Source organism: Oculina patagonica, chromosome 12, assembly GCF_052425735.1.
Source record: "Oculina patagonica isolate OP01 chromosome 12, crgOcupat, whole genome shotgun sequence".
NCBI lineage: Eukaryota > Metazoa > Cnidaria > Anthozoa > Scleractinia > Oculinidae > Oculina > Oculina patagonica.
In genome coordinates, this window is record NC_135769.1 from 3,009,340 (window position 1) to 3,036,931 (window position 27,592).

Here is a 27,592-nt window from a genome sequence, read left to right on the forward strand (position 1 = left end):
ACTAAATTTTCCCCTGAGGTTATTAATCTAAATCTCATCTTTCAACTCCAAACCAGTTTTTTCTCATTTTTATATTACTATCCAAGTAACTTATAAATTATTTTGGAGATAAAGAGATATTGAATGTTTTATACTGAACAATCTCTAGTTTACTCCGCCTTTTCCCTCGGCCCGACCTTCTGGGACAAAGTCATCATACTGCGACACTTTAACATAGCCGTAAGAGTTATTCATCGAGTCTTCTTCTTCGCTTCTCTTCTTCGCTTTTCCTCCGCAAAATCGACCACACTACCGCCATCAGGCCTATAACAATGAGCACGCCCCCGAAATATTCTAGAGTTTTCAGGACCTCCCCTAAAACGAATATGACAAGATGGCGCAGAACAAAACCTGCAGAGGCCAGGTCGCTGTGACAAGCGACGCTGATATCTGCATGTTACACCAGGAAATTAAAAGGTAGCATAGCCAGAGGCAATGAATATGGCGTAAATAATCGGGTAGATTTCTTCCCTAGGAAAGTACGTGAATTTTTCTGCTTATTGACGTAGTAAATCGAAGCCAAAGCCATAAACATCGCACCAAACAGATAACTCCATGCGGTGACATTCACGGGTTTCGTTTTCCAAATCGATTCTGCTTGTCGAAGATGAATTTCTGAAGAAGGATGTACACCGCCATGGAAAGCGTGTTCCCCAGAAGGAATATGTACCCCACAAATTGAATATCATCGGAGGAGCTGAGTCCCCATGGTCCATGCTTGCCAGATTTTTCTCTATCGTCATAACGACAGCGCCAACTGCAGCTAAGAGAATTCCAGCACTTCGCCCAACCGCGCAGGGTACGAAAGTCTGGGAACGGCTCTATGCGCACTATAATGGCGAGTAGCGCTGTCCACACCGGGATTGCAGGTTGAAATATGGACGCTATATTAGCGTTAGTGTAGTAAATGCCGAGAAGGTAAAGTAATTGATGCCGAACATCCTGTTAGCCAAGAATGATGAATAGAGGAAGTCCCTGGGAAAGAAAAAATAATAAAACGTCACCCTTGCCAAGTCACTTTTAAAGTGGAAGACTTTAGACGTCAAGGACCGACAAACAAGATTGGACATTGGTTCCTTTAATATGAAGTATAGTATGTAAGAGCCAGTCCTAACATTACTCAGTAACCTTCAGATCATCGTTTACTTTATTTTAACCGTCTCAAAATATCCAACCTGGTTACCAACTCTGACCGTACAATAGAAACTTCGTCATTAACAAAACAGGTTTATCAAGGAAGTCCTTAAGACGGATGTAAAAATGTGGCAGTATTGAGAGTTTTTTTATTGTTGTTGTCGGTATTTTTCATATTAATTTCATGTTTCATGATGTTCATACTACGAAAAACTGGTCAGAAACACTGTACTAGCCTGCGTAACAGGCGGTATTGTTGGGTTTAGCGCGCACAAGCAAGCGGCGCGGCTTCTCCTCCCCAAGCCACCGCGGCCACGCCGCTCACAGTCGCGGCTTCGCCGCTTGTTGACTGCTTGTTTTTGCTTAACCCAACAATTCCGCCAGCTACGCAGGCTACACTGTACTTGAAAATCGTAAGGAGAAGAATACCTCACTTCACACTTTGTGTGAATGTAAAAGGTCAGAACCGAATCACCATAGCAGCCGTATAGCTTCTATATGGCAACACCCACCCCTTACCCAGGACGTTTTTCTGGCATTTAGGGGAAATTTCAAAGGACGAATTTGTTTAGCATACGTCCGTCACGATGAAGAAATATTGCGTGACGAGATTGCGCTGAGTTGACAGAGGGTAAATAAAATTCTTCGATCACTATGTCCTCTAACGAATCGAGTGAAGAACTATCTGTTCAGTTGTACTGTTGTTATTTGCCCCTCATGATCAGTCAATAATTTCGTTTACGGTCTGACAACTGTCAATTGATGCGCGATCGCTTCAGACCGGAAATAAACTCTAGTGTTCCACATTCTGTTACGTTTACTGGTACCAGCAGTTCCTGTTCATCTTTATCAATTCAGTAATATAAATAAACGACTTTACACTTATGCTGACTGAATATCAAAATTGGATATTAAGAAACAATGAATAGATGGCAGAAATTTTGCTACAAGTTTAGAAAATTAAAGTGACGAAAGTATAAATCCTTCCGCGGATTTATAAAGCGTAAATTGTCGTGATCGATGACTACTAAAATTAGATGCTGAAAATGGCGAACGGCATATCGTCTTAAAATCGATTCCAAACGATTATTTAGGGCCATTAAATTATTGAACGCGTAAACGCACATTTCAGTCACCTAATTAAGACAAAATGTCACAATCAATCATAAGTCGTATAAACTCTTACCTCAGTGATGGAATTTGAATTTTCTTCTCGGAGACAAATGCTGTCAACAAAAGCACAGGAAAACAGCCCGCACGCGAACAAGCGAAGAAAAGGACTCTTTTAGCAATGGAAAAAGACTCCATAAGCTCCAAATCCTAGTTGAACACAACCAGAGCCAACCAAACCAACCAAACACCCGCCATTTGGATGAGTAATCGTGCTTGTCACGCACTCCTTTCAGTACGCACATGCCGGTCACGTAAATCAGCGTGACAGTAACACAATTGTGCGCCATAAGACAACACTGCAATTATATTTTCTTGATCTTCAGTTTGCGCGAGAGAGAAAAAGGACGGATTGGTCATTTGGGTTGCAATGATAACCCGGAGCGAGCGCGGGGGGAGGGGGGGGGGTACACAAGGGACGGGCACGTGAGAAAAGGAAAGAAAGAAGAAGAGACGAATAAAGTTCAAAGTACTTTTTTTAAAATAGAACAGGGAGTTTCACAAGTTGAAAAAAAAATCATTTTCAAAAGAAAACAAAGTGCATGCATATATTTTATTTCGAAACGGCGGAGCCGTTATTTATTCCAATTGTATTTTTGCTTTTAAAAAAAATATATTAACCATTTCCCAGTAGTGTTGCGTCTTCCACGGCTCGCCAAATTTACAAAAGAACGACAAGAAGGAAGCCCAGCTACGCAGACTAATTTCCTCTGCGCCGGGAAGGGCAAACACACTGAATCTTTTTTTTGAAGAATTATACTGTTTTAGATTCTGTGTTCAAGTGTTCAAGTTTGTATTCGAGCGAAATGGATTGACCGGCCGCCAGATCGGACTTTTTCCTCGGAGTACTGGAGCAACAAAACTAGAGTATATCCCGGCAGTAAAATTGAAATTTCAGTTATTTGAAAGAAAATTGCGAATCATAACTAAGCGAGGAAACAGACAAAGCGGCCCACGCTATTGGACTGTTGGACACCTTAAAACTTTATTTACAGACCTATACTCTTTTTAAAAACTGTTTTAATTGAAGTTTACTTGACTAAGTTCGAAAAACAGTTTGAGTGAAAAGGCAACCAAATGTAACAGTTGGCACCAGAAAATAGTACAGCAAAGAGAAACAGAGCCACCCCTACTAAAAACGACATATATGGATATTCTCGACGAAACACTAACCTAATAAAGACTTCACGACTCACGAGTCTTCCAAACATTCGAAAAAAAAGTAAAAGTTAAAGAATCTGCGCTCAAATCAGAGGCCTATCAGACCGGCGCTTAGTTCGAAGCATGCAGTAGCATGAAACGAAAAGAAGTAGTATTTCTACCCCCCCCCCCCCTGGATGGGATACTAGTCCACCAAAGGTTTAAACCCAGCGTTTAATTCGGTGGTACCGTTTATACTGTTGAGCAGTGTTTAAAAGCTAAATCGCAGGGTTATCGAGTTATTTGCAATGAAATTGCCGTAGCTGCTATAATTAATTACTAATTTTTTTGGGAAAAATGTTTCTTATCTTCTTTCACTCATTTTATAAGCTTTGAACTAAATCTACGTTTAAATACGCATCTCTAGAAATGCGAGCTTAGGAGGATTTTTTAGCGCCACAGGCACGAAGGTTTACGGTCACCTTAAACCTAAACAAAAAAGAATAATTATTATCTATTCGCCAATTCACTTAGAACACCACGCCGGGTCCTCGGACCTCGTCAGTCGCCATCTTGGATTTCAACGATGGAGAAGACCGTGGTAAGGTCAAGTGAGACTGGGTTTAGTTTGGAGTAAGAAGTTTCTTCAGGTCAGCGGCTTCTTTTTCTAAAGCTTTCTGCTGTTTCCACAACACACACTGAATGATCTTTAACCTCTCCACAGCAGGAGTGAAGCCTGGCTCGAGCTGCAGGGCGAGCAAGTAATGCTGGATGGCCTCAGGAATCTTATTCTGACATTGAAAAACAAAAGAGAAACTTGTTAAAGCTCACGTCCACAGTCATTTGTTTGCTGGAGTCTTGCTCCGTTTTCACGAGCCGACGACGAGGTGAAATGAAGGGGGGAGGGGGGGGGGGGGGGCGTCGTGATCCCGTTTCACGCACATCGATGACTGTCACGTCGTTAAAACAGCAGAGTAGGTAAAAATTATGGATCACGTGTCTTTTCTAGCTATTTTCACGCGTCACGGTCTAATTTTTCCCCTTATCATGTGTCACGCATAAACCTACTACCTCGAACGTAGTCCACACTACCATCGAATGCTCCCGATACCAAAAGCTACGCTTCCTCTACACAAGAAAAATAGAATAATAGTTGAAAAGATGATCCACGACGGAGACCACGCCCTCACCTGGGCCACGAGAAAAGTTCAGAGGAGAGGAGACGAATCATACCTGAGTTCACTACTACTATCCCATACCATGCCAAACAGAAGGGGAAAGATTTCTGTCACGCAAGTTTTTCCTGGCCTGACGCCTCACACAACGGACCCACCACGGACATATTTTTTAAATCCTCACCTCTAAAGCATGACTACAGCAGTGTGTGGCCTGCGGAGACTGGAGGCCAGAGACTGGACAAGAAGATAATGTAAAGCAAAGATCAAAAGAGAGAGAGAGAGTACTCACGACGCGTAATTAAAGTTCAAGCCCCTTATTTACCTACGCACGCGGCTGAATTTAACAATAGCCTCACAGATACAGAGTAAGCCCAAAAAAGCTCGAGAGGACATCAAGTTACCAAAAGACCACGGGAGAGAGAGAGGCCGAACCAAGCAAGCCACCCCAGAGTAGAGACCAGGAGAGCACAAACGCGGAGCGACGCGAGGGGGGGGACGAAAGGGGAAGAGCAGGGAAAGGAGGAACGGCGCCGGGCCAAGATGTTGGTAGAGAAGACACAAATGAAGAAAAAAAAGTGAGTAAAATTGTCCCCGAAATGGTTTTTTATTAAAGGTTGTGTGACGTAACATTTGAATGTGAATGTAACAGAGTTGAGAAAAAGAAGAATCGACATTTCAACAAACGGCAATGAAAAAATGCTATCTGAGCTTTGACTAGACGTTTAGAGCCTGCTCGCAGGCTACAAATCTCTAGTTTACTCCGCCTTTTCCCTCGGCCCGACCTTCTGGGACAAAGTCATCATACTGCGAAACTTTAACATAACCGTAAGAGTTATTCATTGAGTCTTCTTCTTCGGCTTCTCTTCTTCGCTTTTCCTCCGCAAAATTCGACCACACTACCGCCATCAGGCCTATTACAATGAGCACGCCCCCGAAATATTCTAGAGTTTTCAGGACCTCCCCTAAAACGAAATATGACAAGATGGCGCAGAACAAAACCTGCAGAGGCCAGGTCGCTGTGACAAGCGACGCTGATATCTGCATGTTACACCAGGAAATTAAAAGGTAGCATAAGCCAGAGGCAATGAATATGGCGTAAATAATCGGGTAGATTTCTTCCCTAGGAAAGTACGTGAATTTTTCTGGCTTATTGACGTAGTAAATCGAAGCCAAAGCCATAAACATCGCACCAAACAGATAACTCCATGCGGTGACATTCACGGGTTTCGTTTTCCAAATCGATTCCTGCTTGTCGAAGATAAATTTTTTCTGAAGAAGGATGTACACCGCCATGGAAAGCGTGTTCCCCAGAAGGAATATGTATCCCACAAATTGAATATCATCGGAGGAGCTTGAGTCCCCATGGTCCACTGCTTGGCCAGATTTTTTCTCTATCGTCATAACGACAGCGCCAACTGCAGCTAAGAGAATTCCCAAGCACTTCGCCCAACCGCGCAGGGTACGGAAGTCTGGGAACGGCTCTATGCGCACTATAATGGCGAGTAGCGCTGTCCACACCGGGATTGCAGGTTGAAATATGGACGCTATATTAGCGTTAGTGTAGTAAATGCCGAGAAGGTAAAGTAATTGATTGCCGAACATTCCTGTTAAGCCAAGAATGATGAATAGAGGAAGTTCCCTGGGAAGGAAAAAATAATAAAACGTCACCCTTGCCAAGTCACTTTTAAAGCTTGGAAGACTTTAGACGTCAAGGACCGACAAACAAGATTGGACACTTGGTTCCTTTAATATGAAGTATAGTATGTAAGAGCCAGTCCTAACATTACTCAGTAACCTTCAGATCATCGTTTACCTTATTTTAACCATCTCAAAATATCCAACCTGGTTACCAACTCTGACCGTAAAATAGATACTTCGCCATTAACAAAACAGGTTTATCAAGGAAGTCCTTTAGACGGATGTAAAAATGTGGGCAGTATTTAGAGTTTTTTTAATTTAGTTTAGTTTTTTTTAATTTAATTTCATGTTTCATGACGTTCATACTACGAAAAACTGGTCAGAAACACTGTACTAGCCTGCGTAACAGGCGGTATTGTTGGGTTTAGCGCGCACAAGCAAGCGGCGCGGCTTCTCCTCCCCAAGCCACTCGCGGCCACGCTGCTCACTGTCGCGGCTTCGCCGCTTGCTTGACTGCTTGTTTTTGCTTAACCCAACAATTCCGCCAGCTACGCAGGCTACACTGTGCTTGAAAATCGTAAGGAGAAGAATACCTCACTTTACACTTTGTGTGAATGTAAAAGGTCAGAACCGAATCACCATCAGCAGCACAAACCCGTATAGCTTCTATATGGCAACACACACCCCTTACCCAGGACGTTTTTCTGGCATTTAGGGGAAATTTCAAAGGACGAATTTGTTTAGCATACGTCCGTCACGATGAAGAAATATTGCGTGACGAGATTGCGCTGAGTTGACAGAAGGGTAAATAAAATTCTTCGATCACTATGTCCTCTAACGAATCGAGTGAAGAACTGTCTGTTCAGTTGTACTGTTGTTATTCGCCCTTCGTGATCAGTCAATAATTTCGTCTTACGGTCTGACAACCTGCCAATTGATGCGCGATCGCTTCAGACCGGAAATATAAATCTAGTGTTCTACCATTCTGTTCTACTGCCGTCTACTGGTACCCGTAGTTCCTTTTCATTTTTATCAACAGTAATATATAAATAAACGACTATACTCTCATGGTTGACTAAATATCAAAATTGGATATCAAGAAACATTGAATAGATGGTGAAATATTGCTGCAAATCTAGGAAAGTCAGTTAAAGCGACGTAAGTAATCCTTCCGCGGATTTATAAGTGTAAATCTGGTGTAAATATATGTTGTGATCGATGATTACTAAAGTGGCGGACAGCATATCGCTATCTTAGCTATAAAAAAGTCAATTCCAAACGACTGATAAGGACATTAAACTTTATCAAAGTAATGAATGTGTAAACACACACTTTTGTCACCTAATTAAAAGAAAATGTTACAATGTTTAATACGTATAAACTCTTACCTCAGTGATGGAATTTGAATTTTCTTCTCGGAGACAAATGCTGCCAACAGAAGCACAGGAAAACAGCCCGCATCCCGAATCAAGCTGAAGATTAAAGGATCTGCTTTGTTCTCTTTAGCAAATTTGGAAACAATGACTCCATAAGCTCCAAATCCCAGTTGAACTACAACCAGAGCCAACCAAACCAACCAAACACCCGCCATCTTGGATTGAGTAATCGTGCTGGGTCACGCACTCCTTTCAGTACGCACATGCAGGTCACGTGAAATCAGCGTGACAGTAGCACAATTTGTGCGCCATTTTCGTTTTGCGTGCTTGAAGAACTACATATTCACTGCAATTATTATTTTGTCTCTTGATGCCTTTTCAGTTTGCGCGTAGAGCTAGAAAATGGAGGGATGAACACCGGAGCGCAGTGGGGGGGAAGGGAGGGGAGGGTTATCCACAAAATTGGGACGTTGAATTTGCACGTTGAGAACAACTTGGATTAAGAAAGAAGCAAGAGACGAATAAAGTTCAAAGTACTTTATTTTAAAATAGAACAGGGAGTTTAACAAGTTGAAAAAAAAAATTCATTTTCAAAAGAAAACAAAGTGCATGCATATTCTTATCTTCACAATATATATTTGTATTTCGAAACGGCGGAGCCGTTATTTATTCCAATTGTATTTTTGCTTTTAAAAAAAATATATTAACCATTTCCCAGTAGTGTTGCGTCTTCCACGGCTTCGCCAATATTATTTTACAAAAGAACGACAAGAAAGGAAGAAAGCCCAGCTACGCAGACTAATTTCCTTCTTGCGCCGGGAAGGGCAAACACACTGAATTCTCTTTTATTTTGTTGAAGAATTATATTCTGTGTTTAGATTCTGTGTTCAAGGTGTTCAACAGTTTGTATTTCGAGCGAAATTGCTGATTGACCGGCCGCCAGATTCGGACTTTTTCCTTCGGATTGTACTTGAGCAACAAAACTAGAGTTATATCCCGGCAGTAAAATTGAAATTTCAGTTATTTGAAAGAAAATTGCACATCATAACTAAGCAAGGAAACAGACAAAGCGGCCCACGCTATTGGACTGTTGGACACCTTAAAACTTTATTTACAGACCTATACTCTTTTTAAAAACTGTTTTAATTGAAGTTTACTTGACTAAGTTCGAAAAACAGTTTGAGTGAAAAGGCAACCAAATGTAACAGTTGGCACCAGAAAATAGTAAGGCAAAGAGGGACAGAGCCACCCCTACTAAAAACCTAAAAACGACATATATAGTTTATTCCCGACAAAACACTAACTCTAATAAAGACTTCACAAGACTTTAACCATTCGAAAAAAAGTATAAGGGAAAAAAACCTGCGCTCTAGTCAGAGGCCTATCAGACCGGCGCTTAGTTCAGAAGCATACAGTAGCATAAAACGAAAATAAGTATGGATGGGGCGCTAGTCTATCGCAGGGGTAACCTCAGCGTTTAATTCGCTGGTACCAGCATTTATATTGTTGAGCAGAGTTTAAAAGCTAAATCGCAGCTCGGGTAATTTGCAATGAAATTGCCGTAGCTGCTTATATTGTTTACTTATTTTCTTTCACTCATTTTATAAGCTTTGAATTAAAACTACGTTTAAATAAGCATCTCTACAAATGCGAGCTTAGGAGGATTTTTTAGCGACACAGGCACGAAGGTTTACGGTCACCTTAAACCTAAACAAAAAAGAATAATTATTATCTATTCGCCAATTCACTTAGAACACCACGCCGGGTCCTCGGACCTCTTCAGTCGCCATCTTGGATTTCAACGATGGAGAAGACCCTGGTAACAAGGTCAAGCTTGAGACTGGGTTTAGTTTGGAGTAAGAAGTTTCTTCAGGTCAGCGGCTTCTTTTTCTAAAGCTTTCTGCTGTTTCCACAACACACACTGAATGATCTTTAACCTCTCCACAGCAGGAGTGAAGCCTGGCTCGAGCTGCAGGGCGAGCAAGTAATGCTGGATGGCCTCAGGAATCTTATTCTGACATTGAAAAACAAAAGAGAAACTTGTTAAAGCTCACGTCCACAGTCATTTGTTTGCTGGAGTCTTGCTCCGTTTTCATTCGAGCCGACGACGAGGGTAGCAAATGAAGGGGGGAGGGGGGGGGGGGGCGTCGTGATCCCGTTTCACGCACAAATTTCGAAATTGACGTGTCACGTCGTATTTAAAACAGCAGAGTAGGTAAACAATTATGGATCACGTGTCTTTTCTAGCTATTTTCACGCGTCACGGTCTAATTTTTCCCCTTATCATGTGTCACGCATAAACCATTTACTACCTTCGAAAACGTAGTCCACACTACCATTTTCGAATGCTCCCGATTTACCAAAAGCTACGCTTCCTCTACACAATAGAATAATAATTAGAATAATAATTTGTGAATAAGATGATCTTATTCACAAACTGTACGATAATTCGGAAAGACCACGCCTTGCTCACCTGGGCTCCAAAAACATTTCCGAGAATAAAGTGTCCAAGAGCGAGACTGGGAGAAATCTGAAAAATATTTTTAAAACAGTTTAACCTGTAGTTCCTACTGACTAACATTTAATATCCCCTTAAAGTATCAATACATTGCCAAACAGAAAAGGGATGAGAATGAAGAAATCAGACATTGTGTCGTTTGTCACGCAAGTTTTTCCTGGCTCTGACGCCAATCACACAAGCATAAATAATCGTGACTCGTCGTTATGCCACGGACATATTGTTTAATTAAATCCTCACCTCTAAAGCCTTTTTAATGACTACAGCAGTGTCGTCTAACTGGCCTTCGCGTAGCAGAATACTGGCAAGGCCAACATGAGCAATATCCTGGAATTATAACAATTAGTCAAGTAAGTAAGGTTGAAAATTACTTTTATGATCTTTTTTTCTTTAAAGCTTATATTAAAAGATCAACAATGTTATGGGCAGATGAGCTATTTCCGATGGTAAAATTAAACCGGTCATCGAAATCGCGTTAAAATCTTGTTTAAAAAAGTTACAAAGCCCCTTATTTAACCTATCGCAAATCCTTGTACGCGAAACTGTCGTTGGAAGTGTTTGTAATTTCATATTAGCTCTCACAGATACAGAGTCAATGCCCTTAACTTAATATTAGCTTGAGAGGTTACATTTCAAGTAAATCACTCAAACAAGCAAATACCTACCCTTGCACTGGAAGGAGAGAAATAGAGAGCTTGCCGTAAACACTTAATGGCTTCAACAGTGTCCCCTTGTACCCTCCAGTAAAGTGAAGCAACATTTAGCAATACCCAGGACGAAGAATTCTGGCAAAAAATATACAATTTATATGTTTCAGTCGAGTGCAACCTAAAAAAGCCATTCTCAAATTTAACATACAAAAAAAACACCGTTTGTTTCCCAACTTAGAATTTTGATTTCTAACAGTAATTCCAAAGGTGCGCTCACGCGTAAGAGCGCAAAAGTGGTCCAAAAATTGGGTCAGAAATGCGCTAAAGCTCCGACCACCTGACCAGTTTAACTTCATGGCCCGGAAGGGTCCATCCTAAGGATGTGCCGATCGTGTCCAGCGTAATTGGTCCCCTCACTAGACGATCATAGGGCGACCTACCCCTAGACTAGGAACGAACGGTGAAATCGTTAAATCTGTGAGACTCTGATAAATATATTGAAGGTACGTACCTCATCCATATGGTACAAGCGAGAGAAAAACTTTTCCAAGTATAAAACTTCGGAGTCACTTTGAGGACTATTACGTTGTCCGAAAACTTCAATACACAATCAATTTACTGTGGCATCACAAAATTAAGACAAACAAGCGAATTTACGTGAGTTTGCTTACTGCGCATGCGCAATTCAAATTTCGGATTTTAAAAGTTTCCTGGGGTGTAAACGTCAAAAGGATGTTGGTAGCTTAAGAAGACACACATATGAAGAAAATCAAACAACATACGAAATGTTAGTAAAAAATTCCTGGTCCCCGCAAATGGTTCTTCTAATTACCTTCTTCAAAGCGTTGTATATTCGTGTTCCCATTTCGTCAACACTGTCTTGAATTGTTCTGCCAATTGTCAACAGAGTCTGAGAAAAAAGAAGAAAAAAATCGACATTTTCAACAAACGGCAATGAAAAAATGCTATCTGAGCTTTGACTAGACGTTTAACGCTTAAGAAATAGAAAACATGTTCCGTGTTTCTATCGAGTTTTAGAAAATAGCACAAAGTAAATACGTGCGCTGATTGGTTAAAAATTGTGTTTCTATTACTCGATGGAGACACAGACAGTTGTCGTAGACACGGCAATCAATATTCACGGCGCTGAAAAAAGCAATGCAAAAATAACAACTAAGAATTGTGCCAAATTTTAATGTCACAGCTGACAAAAACCAGGTTAAGACTAAACAAATATTTGCACACTTGAAAACAAGCGAGTAGGATGTTTACAGAGCCCGCTACACATTCAAAAATTGTCTGTGAAAGAAATTATCGAAGCGGCTGACCTTTCAAAGAAGTTTATGAATTGGCGCAACTTCACTCCATTCTAGGCTTTGTAGCACTTCAGAACTATTCACAGCTCCTCAACAGGACAAGTTATTCGTCCAGAATTCCGAGTCAAACTTCTTTTAACAGAAAAATAATGCACTTTCACCTCCAAGGTTCGAGTCCGTCGATCGGCAGCGTCGGTCGTCAAACCATTCGGTTAGTTCGATGAAGCGAAATAAAACCACAATTCTTGACTCCTTCCAGTGCTTAACTTCAGTTAAACCATCGGCTTAGTTTTTTCTCATAATTACGTTAGCTTTGGGGCCTGTTTTCTTTGTTTTTTTTGGCAAAAAACGGTGAATTTTAGCCTTCAAGCAAATGTTGAACAGTTGATTTATTTCTGTTCATCGACTCTCTTACTATGATTGGTTGATTATGTTCATGACGTAAAACCGCGAGGTGAAGAGAATCTACGTTTTGATGTTAAATAAAGCGCTAAATATTACGTTGATGTGCGTTATTTTCTTTGTGCTGTTTTCTAAAAGAAATAGAAAACATGTTTTCCGTGTTTCTATCGAGTTATAGAAACACTCGTGAAAGTTTGGGAGAACTCGAAAAAGCTGTGGAAACACTCGTCTATCGACTCGTGTTCCCACAGCATTTCTCGTTCTCCCAAACTTCCACTCGTGTTTCTATTTAACAATTAGACTACGAGCCCGAGTTTTCTATGAGCAAATAGTCAACGAGGCGCAGCCGAGTTGACTATTGCTCATAGAAAACTCGGGCTCGTAGTCTAATTGTTAATTAGTAGAAACTCTAATGGATTGCAGTCCAAAACCTACAATATCGTGCACTTTGAAGACAAAAATCAAGAAAATTTACCGCTTAAAGAGCTACGCGAGCGCGCGACTGTTTTCTATCGGCGAATAGAAATCAGTGGGAGAACCAATCAGATTCGCGGATTGCCATTAGAACACAGCTGAGTTTCTACTAAAACTCGATAGAAACACGGAACATGTTTTCTATTTCTTAATCAAAACGTAGATTCTCTTCACCTCGCGGTTTTACGTCATGAACATAATCAACCAATCATAGTAAGAGAGTCGATGAACAGAAATAAATCAACTGTTCAACATTTGCTTGAAGGCTAAAATTCACCGTTTTTTGCCAAAAAAAACAAAGAAAACAGGCCCCAAAGCTAACGTAATTATGAGAAAAAACTAAGCCGATGGTTTAACTGAAGTTAAGCACTGGAAGGAGTCAAGAATTGTGGTCAGTTTTATTTCGCTTCATCGAACTAACCGAATGGTTTGACGACCGACGCTGCCGATCGCCGATCGATGGACTCGAACCTTGGAGGTGAAAGTGCATTATTTTTCTGTTAAAAGGAGTTTGACTCGGAATTCTGGACGAATAACTTGTCCTGTTGAGGAGCTGTGAATAGTTCTGAAGTGCTACAAAGCCTAGAATGGAGTGAAGTTGCGCCAATTCATAAACTTCTTTGAAAGGTCAGCCGCTTCGATAATTTCTTTCACAGACAATTTTTGAATGTGTAGCGGGCTCTGTAAACATCCTACTCGCTTGTTTTCAAGTGTGCAAATATTTGTTTAGTCTTAACCTGGTTTTTGTCAGCTGTGACATTAAAATTTGGCACAATTCTTAGTTGTTATTTTTGCATTGCTTTTTTCAGCGCCGTGAAAATTGATTGCCGTGTCTACGACAACTGTCTGTGTCTCCATCGAGTTATAGAAACACAATTTTTAACCAATCAGCGCACGTATTTACTTTGTGCTATTTTCTAAATTACTTTAAAGTCGAAAAATAAAGACAAGGAAAAACTACAATCTTCATGACGTCGTAACGTGACGTAATGTTGCTTGGCAACTTTTCTGACAAAGAAAAACGTGGGCTCACCTATCGGACATGATAGTCCCACCCCAATCGGTTGAATGAAACACAAAAACTTAAAGATTGAAACAAATAACATGAAAAAAAAAACAGCTCTAAAATAAACAAACCTGGGTAAGACCAACTTCAGCCACTTGATCAAGATTAGCAGCATTAACCACGCCCTAATTTAAAGCAGAGCAAAACACAGATAAACAAACACAACAAGAATCCTGTAGGTGTGCTTCTAAAAATGGTTTTATTCCCATCCCATACCCTCTTGCGACTACAAATAAAGGATGTTTACTTTCGCAGCCGACAAGAGGCCTTGTTCGTAACAAAAAGTCGAGGTGGCGTGGGAAGTGGGCGAACTAATAAAGCAGCATAAAAGGGAGGCTGATAAAAGCGTGTACCTGAAGGGTGCTGAACGTGTGTAAGTTGCTCTTCATCTTTGCGGTACAACGGGGCTTCTTGAGAAAGCCGTCCACGTCACTTAAGAAGTCGATATGTGCACGCAAGCTGAGTGGAAGGAAAGGAAATGAAATTGACAGCTATAATTAAGATTGCTGGGTCAATTACCACAGCGGCAAATAGTAACAAACCAATCAATACTTGAATCAAAAGCATGCAACAGATGCAAAGCGCGGGAAAAGTAAAAATATGAAACCTGTGCAAAGCGCGCGAAAAAAATGCAACCTGTGCAAAGGGCGGGAAATTAAAAAAGACATGTCACTTAAGGACGTTCGCGCTAATTGTTTATGCGCATCCTTACTGCGCACGTAATTCATGTCGCAACGTCATGCCACGCCATATATTGAGCGCGCGCGCTGTGAAAGCTCTCCAAGCACATATAGGATGGGTAGCCGTTCAGCTCACTTCGCTTGGAGTTTGCTCTCTTAAATGGTCGGTGACCCCTACTTTTTTCTTAACGGATTACCTCTGTTAATTAATTTCTACGTTTTGTGAGAAAATGAAAAAAATCTATCGAGTGGAAGTTTGTTTTTATTGTCCGAATGACGTTTGAATTACGCTTTTTGAGCTTTTTGTTTTGCCGTACGGCAGTTTTTAATGCCTTTTTTCAGTGTTAATTCTTACAAAAAGGTTTCAACACTAGGAATTATTTATGTAACAGACGCCCTTCTACAAAATGTGACTAAGATTGTTTGCCTCCGTTCACTAATCTTCGATATTATTAACTACAAGCCTTGTAAACACTGCTGAATTACGCGCGCCAATTTTTCAAAATCAGGGTAGTTTTCCACACGCTTTTTCTCTGAAACAAAGTCGGTGACCCCAATTTTTTTTTACATTTCTGACACAAGTAATTCATTATCTGGCCGCAGTAAAAATTTTAAAAAAATCTATCGAGTAGAAAACTTTGGCGCGAACGTCCTTAAGCAAAGCGCGGGAAAATCTGAAACAAGTAGTCTGTACAAAGCGCGGTAAAACTAAAAACATGTAATCGTGCTACATCGGGGGCGTATCAAGAAGTGTGTTTCAACTTTGATAACAATAGGCTATATGGCCATTTTTGAACAATGGCGCAACAGCTTCAAAACACACGAGGAATTTGTCGAAGTTTTCGATTAGCATGCGAGCGGGAAATTTAAACGCTCGGAAAGTTTGAAGGAAAGACAAATTCTCCCCGGGGAGGGTGATACTAGTAGGTTTTGTTCGGTGCAAATAGCGTCGGTGTGGGGGATGGGTAGGGGCGAGATTTCGGTTAAAGAAAAAAAAAAGGTTAAATACTTTGTTAAAAGAGAAAGTTAGTTGTAAATATTCTGGTCCTTCAACGCGAACAGCGTTAATTTTCAGTAAGTTTAAAAGACTACAAAAAAATACAGACAAATATCTACTTTTGTCACACCTACGTTAGTGACAGTGACAGTGAATAACTTACTCAATATTTTTCGTGTCCAATGAAAGCCACGCACTGAATTGCTTGTTCCTAACAACAAGCGCCTGCACGCCCTCAATATGCCTGCATTCATCTTCACTCAGGTCCTGAAGGGAACCGTCCGTGTGTACGTTCATGAAGCTTGTCTCAAACACACTAGAGCCTGCTCCAACGCTGTGAAGAAATTCGGCGTTTTTAACTTGGTCCTTGATATTCTGCGACGCTTTTTTAGCGTCGAGTGCTTTACCTGACTTATAATCTGCAGTTGGCAGCTCTTCATTTACGTTTGAAGACGGTTTAACAACAGAGCTTCGTCCATCGCTAGAGTTTTCAGGATTTTCAGTAATAACATTAGTGCTCGCCTCGCTATGATCCTTTCCATTGTCAACTTCTTTATCGCTGGCTTTACTGTTTTTAACATCTACCGCTGCAGAGGTTTTCCTTTTACTATTTTCGAGTACATCTGTTTCAGTGTGTTCGCTGTTTTCAACTCCTTTTCTGTCGCTGGCTTTACGTTTTAAACCATTTTCTGCAGTAGAAGTTTTTCTTTCGCTTTTCTCAAGTACGCTTGATTCAGAATTTTCAATTTCAATTTCTCTATCGCTGGTTTTACTTTTCGCATCATCTGTCACAGTAGAAGATTTCTTTTCGCTTGTTTCGAGTATCTTTACTTCAGAATTTTCACTAGTCGTCTGGTCATATTGCTTTCCATTTTTAATTTCTCTTTCACTCGCTTTACTTTTCGTTGGAACATCCTCACCAGCCTTTACTTTCGAGTTCTTGTTGCTATTTGTGCTCGCCTTATCCTCGCCTTTGCTTTTACTTGTTTTACTTTCAACAACATCCTCGGTAAAAGCAGTTTTATTTTCACTTTTTTCAAGTACCTTTGCTTCCGACGTGCGTTCGCTCGCAGTGGAATCTGATGATGTTGTTGCTGAAATTTCATCCGCCGAAGTTTGCTTCATTAAAACTGCCTCGCCGTCCGAATCTAATGGCGGAAAATCACTTCTTGTAGTTGATGGTTCGTTTGTCGCGGCTTTAGAAAATTCCGTTGTAGTTAAAGATTGCTTAATAGCTACATCGCCCTCTGTGTTCGAGCTCGTCGGACCTTCAGTGAAGCACTCCACAGCAAACGCCTCGCCTTTTCGCTTCTTCCTTCCACGATTCTCGCAGTTCCTAACTTGCACTAAAGACTCTTTGTCTTTCAGAGGTGGCGTGTGTTTAGGACCTCCAGGAAGACTTCCTTTAGATTGCTGATTCTCAAACAGTAGCTCCGCGGTGGGCATTTCTCGTGTGTTTTTGGAAGGAAATTTTGAACCTGGTCCGTTCTTACTCATCGATATCGACTCTCCCTTTTGCTTTGCCAGTTTGGCATCGTCGACAACAACAGGTCTGCCGGCGTCTTCTTTACTAGCAGCAGCGTCAAGTCTGGACATTTTTATCCCGCTTTCTCCTCTCCTCCCAGCGTTTACCTTCCTAAATTCACTTTTCTTAGCTTCACTTTTTTTCTCGTGGACTGTTGATTGGCTGTCGACTGTACTCGGTTGGTTTAAAGCTGTTTTCTTATCCCCCTCATTTACTATTCCTTTATTTTCAGCTATATCCACAGTTTGCGACGCAGAACTGACGCGAGAAACAGTTTTAAAGACGTTTTTAAAGCGATTTAGCGCCACTCGAGCCGCGTCTTCAAGATCATGCATGGTTTTCTCCTCCACGGAGACGTTTGAATTATCTGATTGAGAATTTGTTGCTTCGAGCGTTTCACTTGTTTTGCTCTTTTCTTTCAAAATCGTCTTCCCGTTTTCTTCATCGTTTGTTTCACTAATTTCCAGTTTCGTTTTAGAGACGGAAGAAGTCTCGATAGGTTCACTTACTGATTTTGACTTTTCTTGCGATTTTACCGGCATCCCTGCGCTCGCGTTTTCTGTTATGTGGTGAGACTCTTGTTGACTGTGAGTTGGCTTCCTGGCTTTGCTCTTTTTCGACTGACTTTCGTGTTTCTCTGCTGATCCAGTATGCTCAGAAGACAAATGCACTTCCTAAAACAAGAAACGTTTGTTAGTGAGATCAGTTTTATCATTTCGAAGAATAGCTTATTACAGATAAAGGTCTCTGATCTTCGACCCGATATATTTAACAATTATTCCATGAACCCCATTGGATATGAGATGGTAAATAACCAACAAGGCGCGTAACAACAACATCACACATGCGTAGTGCCGAGTTGGCTTTAACTTTCTCATATCCAACAAGCGCGCGTGGAATAATTGGTTTATTAAAAACGCCCAAAGAACTGAGCTAACCGGCCGTTCTCGCTGGCGCGTAAACCTACGATATTTGTGGTCCATGGTATAAGAGCTCCTATACCATGGCCTGCAATCCAGTCAAAACTCAGGAATTGCAATAAACCATTGCTAATTTTTAACAAATCGAATTAAATCTCACACGTCTGAATTGAGCGCGCTGTGAAAGACGCTATTTGTTCGCGCGGGTTAAAAATGATAAAACTTCTCGCCTGTTTCACAGGGACAGATCTGCTCTTGCAAAAATCTGGGTTCTTGGGCACTCCTTCTGTTAGTACGTACAGCCGATTGAGTTGCCTCTTGTACGTTTCCAGAGGAAGAGAGTGTTTCCTTTCAGCTCCTTCGCTGTTAGATTCTTTGGGCTCATCCAGTTCTGGCGTTTTAAGGCTGTCCATTCTCTCATCAAACACTCTACAAAGAGAGAATTATTTTCATTACGGATGCTTAGGTTTTGGGTTTACTTAGTTGTTTTTTTTATTGAAACAAACAAACAACACCGGCGAGCTACATAGTACAAGCGATCAAAGCAAACCCAGGAGAAAAATTTAAATCAATTGTCACGCGTTTTCCCGCGGCGCCTGTTGCATGTTTTCCCGCGCTTGGCGTGCTTACCGCCCGCTTGGCATCAGTGTTTTCCCGCACTTGGCACTGGTAATATGCTTTTCCTTCAAATTCCGATTGGCTCATTGTATTATTTCCGTTTTTTGTGATTGGCCAGAATGTTATCTTGGTTTTATAACAGTCGGCACAGAGTCAGCAGTTAAAAAACCGCTCTAAATGGGTTGAAAATACGTACCGGTAACAAGGTTGTTATATGGTAGCAGTGTACTGCGTTTTATGAATTAAGTCTGCACTGTGCAAAGCTGGCTATTAAATAGTTGAAACATGAAGCCCTTTGAAGTGCTTGCAAATTTTGGCACAAGCATATCTTCAGAGATTTTGTTAAAACATAAATCTAAATGAAATATAGACCTATTAATACTTACAATTGTCTTTCCTTCAAAAGTTGTTTCAGTTTCAGCTCGCATCTCACAGCTTTCAACCGCTCACACAACAATTCAGTGTCAGGCGACACAGCTATAGTAAACTTGTAGCACAGTTCAGCCATTTCATACATTTTCAGGGACTGTTGGAAGAACAAGTTAAAAACACAATGTTACACTGACCACTCTGAACAAAGAACCATTTTGCTCTCATCTCACGTTTACAAGCAAAAATGAAAACATGTTGTAAATCCTGCATTCAAACGTTTCAACATTTTGCACGTATCAAATGATTAGCTTGGGGGGAGAAGAGAGGAGGCCAGGCATAGCCTGGGAATTTGACAACAATGTGAACGGTTTTAACTTGATTTGCTTTGGTTTTGCATTAGTTACTACGCTTAGCGATTGGTGTTAAAAACTCAAGGCACTTTCTTGACTAATCAAAAGTAAAACCAAAACCGGGTTCACTGGATTGTCTGAGTCCTTTGTGATTGGCCAACAGGGCTCAAAATAACGGCCGGTCAACGGACAATGTCCGGCCAAGATGACAATTTGTCCGGACAAACGTTCGATTTACCGGTCATTTTGACCGGCCATGCACCAGACCAAAAAAACAAATTGTTATGCCAATTTATAACGTTAATTCTAACAACTTATTTTGAACCTTTACCTATTAAATAAACAGTTTCAGAGCAACCTCTACATTAAACCACAGGTAACTCCAAAGTCTAACCTTTAATTCCCAATCTCAAATACATGAAGTGTAAATGTCATTCCAATTCGGAAAATATCAAACATCTTTTTTTGCTAGTTTTTGGTCCGTGCAGTTCTGTTCAGGTCAGTATTATAATTCCTGAGTATTATGCAAAAATTCGTCGAAAAGAACGTGCACGGAAAAACGTTCAAAGCTTGGTAACTACAGTGTAGGTATTTCATTCGAGCGCGAAAGAGGGAAAACAACGTGACAGATGTTTGCATTTTGTCTCAGTTAATTGACCTGTCGCTATCACATCTTACAAGGCAAGACGGTGAAGAGATGGCGAGTCCTTTTCAATCACGCGAACAAAGACGATTCGACAAAAGGCAAAAGTCACTACTATTTTTAATATTTTGACCGGTCAAAAACAACACGTGACCGAGCTAAAATCAGTTTGGCCAGTCAACATGACCGGCAACTATCCAAAAATGTCTCCAAAAATTATTTTGAGCCCTGGCCAGAGTGATTATCTTGGTTATGGTTTTAAGACACTCAATCGAAATTTGCTCTAACTGAGTAACTGGCCACAATGGAGGCTTTTGATATTAAGTGACTCTTGGCTGTTCACAAATGATCTGGAGTGGGGCATTTGAACAGAAAATCTCAGCGTGGTTCTAAATGACTGAGCAACTGTAGTTCTGTAATACGGATGTGAGAAAAAACTAAATATGAGGAAGGTTCACTCACAGCATATATATTTCCCAGTAAGAAATGATACACAGAATATTCTTCACACATGTCAAGAGCGGTGTGAAGAAGAACAACTGAGTCATGGGTGTGATTAGCATAGTGAAGAACGGCAGCAAGACTCATCAATGCACGATCCTTATGTTCCCTGAAAAACAATGAAATCAGTTTGAATCACTTATTTATTTGCTCATTATTTAGCCAGTTTGGTGAGCCTCAGTTCTATTAATGTGTAGCAATCTGCCATGATTAACTCAAAACTCATGTGTTATTTGCATGCCAACTGCAATGATATTTTGTCTTCATCTTTTAAAATAAAGTACTCATTACTGTTGCCATTAAAATTATTGTGACCCATAAGGGCTGAAGTTTATCCCAGTTTCTATAGCATTCAGAGACAAGGATATTTCTACTTCCTCCTGGATGGGATGCCAGTCCATTGCAGGGTTGCTCCCAGCAATAAAAATCACCTGTACTGATCTAAAGATACTGGTGAAGAGAGGAACTGTGAGAGTTAATGTCTTGCCCAAGAACACAATGCAATGACCCAAGGCTGTGCTCTAAGAAAAATTACAAGGAGCCCAAAGGTTCCAAACTATGAGATCCAGGGTGCCCAGCATAAAGCTTATATGAAAGAAATAAGATTATCTGGTCGCCCAAAGACAAAAGTTAGTCGCCTGAGGCACCCGGGCACCCTTAGAGCACAGCCCTGTGACCCAATCCAGGGCTTGAACCCAGATCCCTCAAGATCTCCTGAATCCAGCACACTAACTTTTAGGCCACCACACCTCCCAATGAACTGCCTTGCTATAATCAAGGTATGTATCACAATTCCTTTTTTGGTGCCTCACCTGGGTGAGAAATACAAAGCTTGTCTTAAACATTCCACAGCCTGTGGTGCATTGCCTTTAATTCTCCAGTAATATGCTGCAAGATTCAGCAGAACCCAAGAACTTGTGTTCTGTATTGGAAAAAATAAAATGGATCATAATTAAATGTTAAGCTTACCATGATGGTGGCAATTAGGGGAGAAGAAAATAAGAATCAGTAATGCTATTGATTCCATGATAATTTTGAGGTTTTCAGTGATATACCAACTCTGAAATTCAAAACCCAACTAATGTTTGCATTTTCCCTGCCGCCAATCATAATTATGGTGACAGCTAACCAACCATGAAAACCAGAAACAAACAAAATGGATCTAAATCCTCTAATCACAACTAACAGACACGACCTTTTGACCTGGTTAAAGTGAACTTCTGTTTGCCAAGAGGTCCGCTAACTTAACGATGATTGACGCCAGCAAAAGGCATAAACCATTGGTTGAGGATTGAATTTCAGAGTTCGCATATCACTGAAAACCGCAATAATGCAGTTGAACCAAAGCCTCCTCTGCAAGCAACTCCACTGCTGGGGGAAAACTTCATGTAGGAATGAATGAAAAGGGAGGTAAATGAAAAAGACAAGGAATGTAGGGAGCACGCTCTTTTCTCCTCACAGGACTCCTGCAGGAGCATGATGCATTTTTGTTCCTAGACCTTCGCATTCCCCTCCTTTTATTTGTTCCTTGTCCTCCTAAACACCCCAGATTTTAAACTTACCTTTTGTAATGCCAAACTCACTTGACCTCCTAACTCTTCCACAGTTTTAAAATAAGACAATGCTGTCAATAGTGCTGGCTCTGCAGTGGCATTTAGCTGATGCCGATGATTAACGCCCTCAAGGTGGTCATAGCTGTATATGACAGTTGGTAAGTCAGCTTGGCAGATTGGTGGTTCAACATTTGAAGGCAGTGAGTGACAAAGGTTGAGATGGTCTGGAATACTGAAATGATTTAATTAACAAACAGTCATTATTGGCCTTTTATAACATATAAACACCTTCTAATGCATAAAGATACTCTATTAAGAAAGCTGAATCTTCACATGTTGTATTGACGAAACAACTTAGAAGTTGGTCAAAGACATCAGCTCTAGTTGGTTTTCCTGTGGGTCCTCTATCCAGGTCAAGTTGAAATGTGCAAATGTTGGTTTTTCAGGAGGGAGGAAAACCAGAGAACCTGGAGAAAAACCCTCGGGGCTAGGTGAGAACCAACGTACAACAAACTGATTTACTCAACCCACATATGGCACCAGACCAGAATTGAACCCAGGCCACATTGGTGGGAGGCGAGTGCTCTCATCTCTGCACCATGCCTGCTCCCCTTTGATTTTAGAGAAGATGAAATTATATGAGACAAAGGAAATTAAACAAAATTCTAACTGCAGTTGAATCCTGGCCACATTGGTGGGAGGCGAGTGCTCTCATCTCTGCACCATGCCTGCTCCCCTTTGATTTTAGAGAAGATGAAATTATATGAGACAAAGGAAATTAAACAAAATTCTAACTGCAGTTGAATCCTGCTCACTCGAACCTTCAAGGGATATGGAAAAAGGTTCGAGTTAGCAGGGATTTGAGTACTCAAGGGCAAAATTAGTACTTAAGAAAATGACCTGGAGGGGAATTAAACAGGTTGAGTTAGCGGGGGGTTCGAGTTATTGAGGGTTTGAGTTATCGGGATTCAACTGTGGTTTGAAATTTTACAACTAACTTGATGCCTTTCTTAGTAAATGGAAGAGTCATATCCAAATGCAGCTCAAACTCAGAAATGTGTCGTCCTGCATCAATGCAATCTGGATCCACTTTGTAAAATGATTTTTGCATTTCTGCTCTTTCTTTTTCTCTTGCTTCTATCACTTTTCTTTTTTCTGCTAGGTACTCTTCTCGTAAAATCTTCAACCTGTCAACTGCACCCTGCTGTCTAATAAAGTTGACGAGGTCATATGGCCGTTTGAGGTTGAAGACAGAGTCAAACTAAAAAAGACAAAGTCAGCAAATATTCATTAGTCACTGATGCAGGTTACCGTATTTTCTCGATTCTTTATTCCTTGCCTCAACAATAAAAGGCCTTTTAGTGGGTGTATATTCCCTCCAAGCACGGGTCTTTCTGTGTAACTGGCAGAAGAAAACACGGGTAACTTGTGTAAGTCATAATAAATGCTTTGTGTAGCTTTTTTCTCACAACTTGACTTTCTATACAAGTAAATTATTATTTTTGTAACCGGACTTTCTGATCTTCTTTCTTTTAACTGACATTTCCTGAATCCCACCAAGTACAATCACCAATTCACATGTACCGTTCATAATTTCAATCCTGAATCTCACTCTCTTTTCCATCTAAAATCCCAGATCTCAGCCTTCGAATAAGCCAAATCTGGATCCCAAAAACCTTTAGGGGACCCTCTCAGAATGCAGGAATTGGAATTCTGAGGGCTCGAATTTTCACAATTTCTAAAAGAAGCACCCCTGACGCCCTTATATGAGGCCTTGCCAGGGGGGGGGGGGGGGGGGGGGTTGTCAGTTTGGTATGTATAGTTTTTTCTAAATGAAATAACCAAACATTTCAAGCAAAAATAACCTAGAATTAAATTTTTTTTAAAAATTCTTATCTATTTAAAAATTTAATGATATTTTTCATTAGTTTGGCATCACCCCTGACGCCCTTATATGAGGCCTTGCCAGGGGGGGGGGGGGGGGGTTCGTCAGTTTGGTATCATGTATAGTTTCTTCTAAATGAAATAACCAAACATTTCAAGCAAAAATAACCTAGAATTAATTTTTTTTTTAATTCTTATCTATTTAAAAATTTAATGATATTTTAATTAGTTTTGTGTTCACCACTGATGTTTCTATTCACATTTACCACATTATATAATTCTTAGAGTAGCTATTAATGTGTTTTTTTATAAACACCCTTGCATTATTTAGGCTGATTATATTTTCGACTAAGTAGGCATAATTTAGGCATGTGTTATCGCCTACAGGTCTTGTTTTAAAATCACCTTTTTCTTTTGCAGATTATTGCTTTAAATAATTTGTCGCACTTCGATTATAATTCATTCGGTTAAAAACAACAGTGTTTATGGTCGTTTATCTATCAGATCCGAGTATGAATTAAGCTAAATTGTTGGTTTGTTTATACAAGTTACACATCACCGATCACATCTGCGAGGACACGTCGTACTAAGCACAAAATTTACATATACCTGTACGGTGTCAAGCGAAAACTCGAACGCCGAGAAGAATAAAACCACTAAATTATGTACAATTTCTATTACAACGTCGGACTATCCAAAGAAAGTGAAATCAAATGCGTGCATAACGATAAATCAATTAAAAACCCCGGCGTAATTACAAGTTATTTACTTATTCAAACTACAAAAAGTCAAAACTACGGGTGAAATTCGTGAATAATTTAAAACCTGATTGATTAAATACCGTACCTGCTGTTGAATTCTGCCATCCTCCGTAACGATCCAGTGTGTTGCTCCTTTGCAGAGTGGTTGCGACCATAAAATTCCAAGGGAAATAAAATATAACAGTAAACTAAAATCATACATTTTCTGAGGTGATCGACCATTTTTTTTCGAGAACGTTGTTTGCTGGGACCCAATCTCTTTTCGCGTTGTAGCGTCAGAACGAGGCCAAAGAATTTTGTGTTATGCGTTACTTTGTGTCACACAATATGGTGCAGCAGCCTTTATTATTGAGTATGTCACCGAAGAATTGTGAATTAGAGCTAATTAGTAACTTCGGCTATTTTAGTCTTTTCATTATTCCATGAAGTACCAGTCCTCCTAGAATAAGCAACCTCACTTCACTAGAAAAAGCTTTCCGGTTTTCAACTTTTGTTGCCGTTTTCATGCAGTAATGGTGTTTCCACATTCCGAACGTTGTTGACATTGTAGCGCGCAAAGTTTGCAGTGAATAAACTATAATAATAATGATGATGAACTCAATAACTATATTAGTTTCTGTTATGTAAATAGTTTGTCATTTAACAAACAAGTTAATTACGTTAATCTGTCACTTTCATTTTATTTTCCTTGTTAATTTGCGTTTTCACACCATTGTATTTCAATTATTCATATCCATGTCGTCATTCAGTAAATAAAATGTTATATTTTTTGTATTTAAATGACACCGACTAGCGGATGAAGATGGATACAGGACATCCGAAACATGTTTTGTAAATTTAAATCCGTGTGTTTCTTCTTGAAGATTATTTCTAGAAGATTATTTCTTGCCTGCAGTTATTTCTTAAATTTAGTAAGGTTAGTTTCCTAGAAACAGATTGGCTTGAACAAATCTTCTCGGAGCAAAGCAATACAAAGAGAAGAGATCATTTGATTCATTGATAAGCTTTACTTAACGATACTAAGTTTACGATCCTATGAATTCAAAGATTCTAAAAATCCTTATTTTTTATGACTATTTCGTGAGAAGAACTGGCTTGTATTGGTTACTGAATAAAAATTAACACAACAGACATGGTTTGCACATTTTTTTATCACCATTTTTCCAATTTACAAGACAGTGTTGCATATCATTAAGTCTGCCAAGTAACGCGCCCGGATTCAGGAAAATTGTGGGACTTCTTCAATTGACGCGAAGCCTGAAAGAAGTCGATATCTTCGATCCCAAAACAGCAATGTTTAAGCAATTTTTAGTTGTTTATCTTTTACTATTGTTAGGTACGTCCGTTTTGCTGATCTTCTTCGAAAATAAGCTCAAAGTAAGCAAGCAAGCAAGTCCTTCTGCTACAGATGTCTCTGAACGGACGGAGAAACAGACCGTCTCTCCGCCATTCGTTTATCTTACACAAACTGAACAATGTCTTCGCTCAAAAATAATTCAGAATCTGGAATTAAGCAACAGCTCAAAATGTCGATGCGATGTTATTGTGTTGAGTTATAAAAAGGAATGCCTCGAAGAGAGTCCGCCTCATTTCACGTATCTGTTTGATAACACAACTACTTGGGGATCTGGACGAAATGAGCTCTTTTTCCACGCGATGGACAAAAGACTCGCTTACATCTATTACATCTTCCTGGATGATGACGTCTCGCTAAAGTTCAACGCAGCAGCAACTTCAGCAATGACGTCACAGCTCAGTCCAATCCGTTCTTTCCAGAACTGGCTTCTAGAATACGAGCCTGCTGTGGGCGTAGTCGATTACAAACAGCGCAGAGAAGGTGAAACCGTTCTTCGGAGAAAACGAAAGATTTGTCACACAGGACACCACAAGGCCGACACCCCTCTCGCATACCCCACCATATTTTTCGATCCTGTTTTTAATGCATTCCACGCGAAGGCAGTTAGCCATATATTTCCTCTGGATACACGGCATGAAAAGATCAATTGGTGGCTTACTGATAAATATATCACCTCAGCCGTGGAGCTGAAATTTCGCGGTCAGGCGCTGCTATTTTTTCCTGTGACCGTGGAAAATCCTCTGCACCGACCCTATCCACGGTCGGTCCGCGGAAGAACCACCGCTTGGCAGGGATTCATTGAAGATATTCAGAGGCAATCGCCTGCCCAATACGCGAACCATAGTTTATTTAAGGAATTTAAGAGGGATCCAGACCTTTATGTAGCAACATCACGGACATATTGCATGAATATATCTCGTAAACAAGACATAGTACCATTTGCACACTTTTCTAGTGTAAGAATAGAGTGATTCGGTATTACGGTAAAAATACGAAAACCGTGAACACCTTTTTGGGGGTAATTATAGTTAGAAAGAAAAATCAGAGAAACAAGTTGCCAAGCTGTTCAAAAAAAACTTTTGACTCGATCACTGTCCATGTTTTAACATTTTCCGTCATTTTGAGCTATCATTCGACGGTTTTCTGCAACAATTTTCATATCCAAGATCAATAAAAGTGTTCACGGTTTTATGATTTTCACTGTAATTAAATGGCGTTGGCGAAATTTAAGATTTTGCTGACTTTTAGACTGTCCACAGCACTCTATTTTATCGTGTTTTTAGATCAATGAGCGCGCGGAGAAAACGGCAAGAGAACTGGACGCCAGCGC

At 40.3% G+C, this 27,592-nt stretch overlaps 3 protein-coding genes and 1 pseudogene across 3 annotated transcripts; 1 reads left to right on the top strand and 3 right to left on the bottom strand.

Moving 5' to 3' along the window:
- LOC144632634 (uncharacterized) overlaps positions 1-2,541 on the bottom strand; it is a 3,650-nt pseudogene extending 1,109 nt beyond the window's left edge.
- A 2,851-nt stretch (positions 2,542-5,392) lies between these two features.
- Positions 5,393-7,890, bottom strand: LOC144631817 (uncharacterized). Its single transcript, XM_078490384.1, has 2 exons — positions 7,688-7,890; positions 5,393-6,300 (listed from the first exon to the last, which is right to left on the bottom strand). The coding sequence occupies exons 1-2, from the start codon at positions 7,888-7,890 to the stop codon at positions 5,412-5,414; spliced, it is 1,092 nt and encodes a 363-aa protein (XP_078346510.1). The 3' UTR covers positions 5,393-5,411.
- A 307-nt stretch (positions 7,891-8,197) lies between these two features.
- LOC144631898 (tetratricopeptide repeat protein 17-like) lies at positions 8,198-25,194 on the bottom strand. Its single transcript, XM_078490481.1, has 16 exons — positions 24,991-25,194; positions 23,259-23,521; positions 22,270-22,492; positions 21,520-21,629; positions 20,669-20,816; positions 19,228-19,367; positions 18,454-18,652; positions 16,526-17,977; positions 15,942-16,321; positions 14,455-14,560; positions 14,173-14,226; positions 11,676-11,753; positions 10,859-10,978; positions 10,434-10,520; positions 10,149-10,205; positions 8,198-9,689 (listed from the first exon to the last, which is right to left on the bottom strand). Exons 1-16 carry the CDS (start codon positions 25,105-25,107, stop codon positions 9,522-9,524), a joined length of 3,702 nt encoding a protein of 1,233 aa, XP_078346607.1. The 5' UTR covers positions 25,108-25,194; the 3' UTR covers positions 8,198-9,521.
- Positions 25,195-25,232: 38 nt separating this feature from the next.
- Positions 25,233-27,462, top strand: LOC144632371 (uncharacterized). Its single transcript, XM_078490999.1, has 2 exons — positions 25,233-25,257; positions 26,242-27,462. The coding sequence occupies exons 1-2, from the start codon at positions 25,233-25,235 to the stop codon at positions 27,231-27,233; spliced, it is 1,017 nt and encodes a 338-aa protein (XP_078347125.1). The 3' UTR covers positions 27,234-27,462.
- The last annotated feature ends 130 nt before the right edge of the window (positions 27,463-27,592 follow it).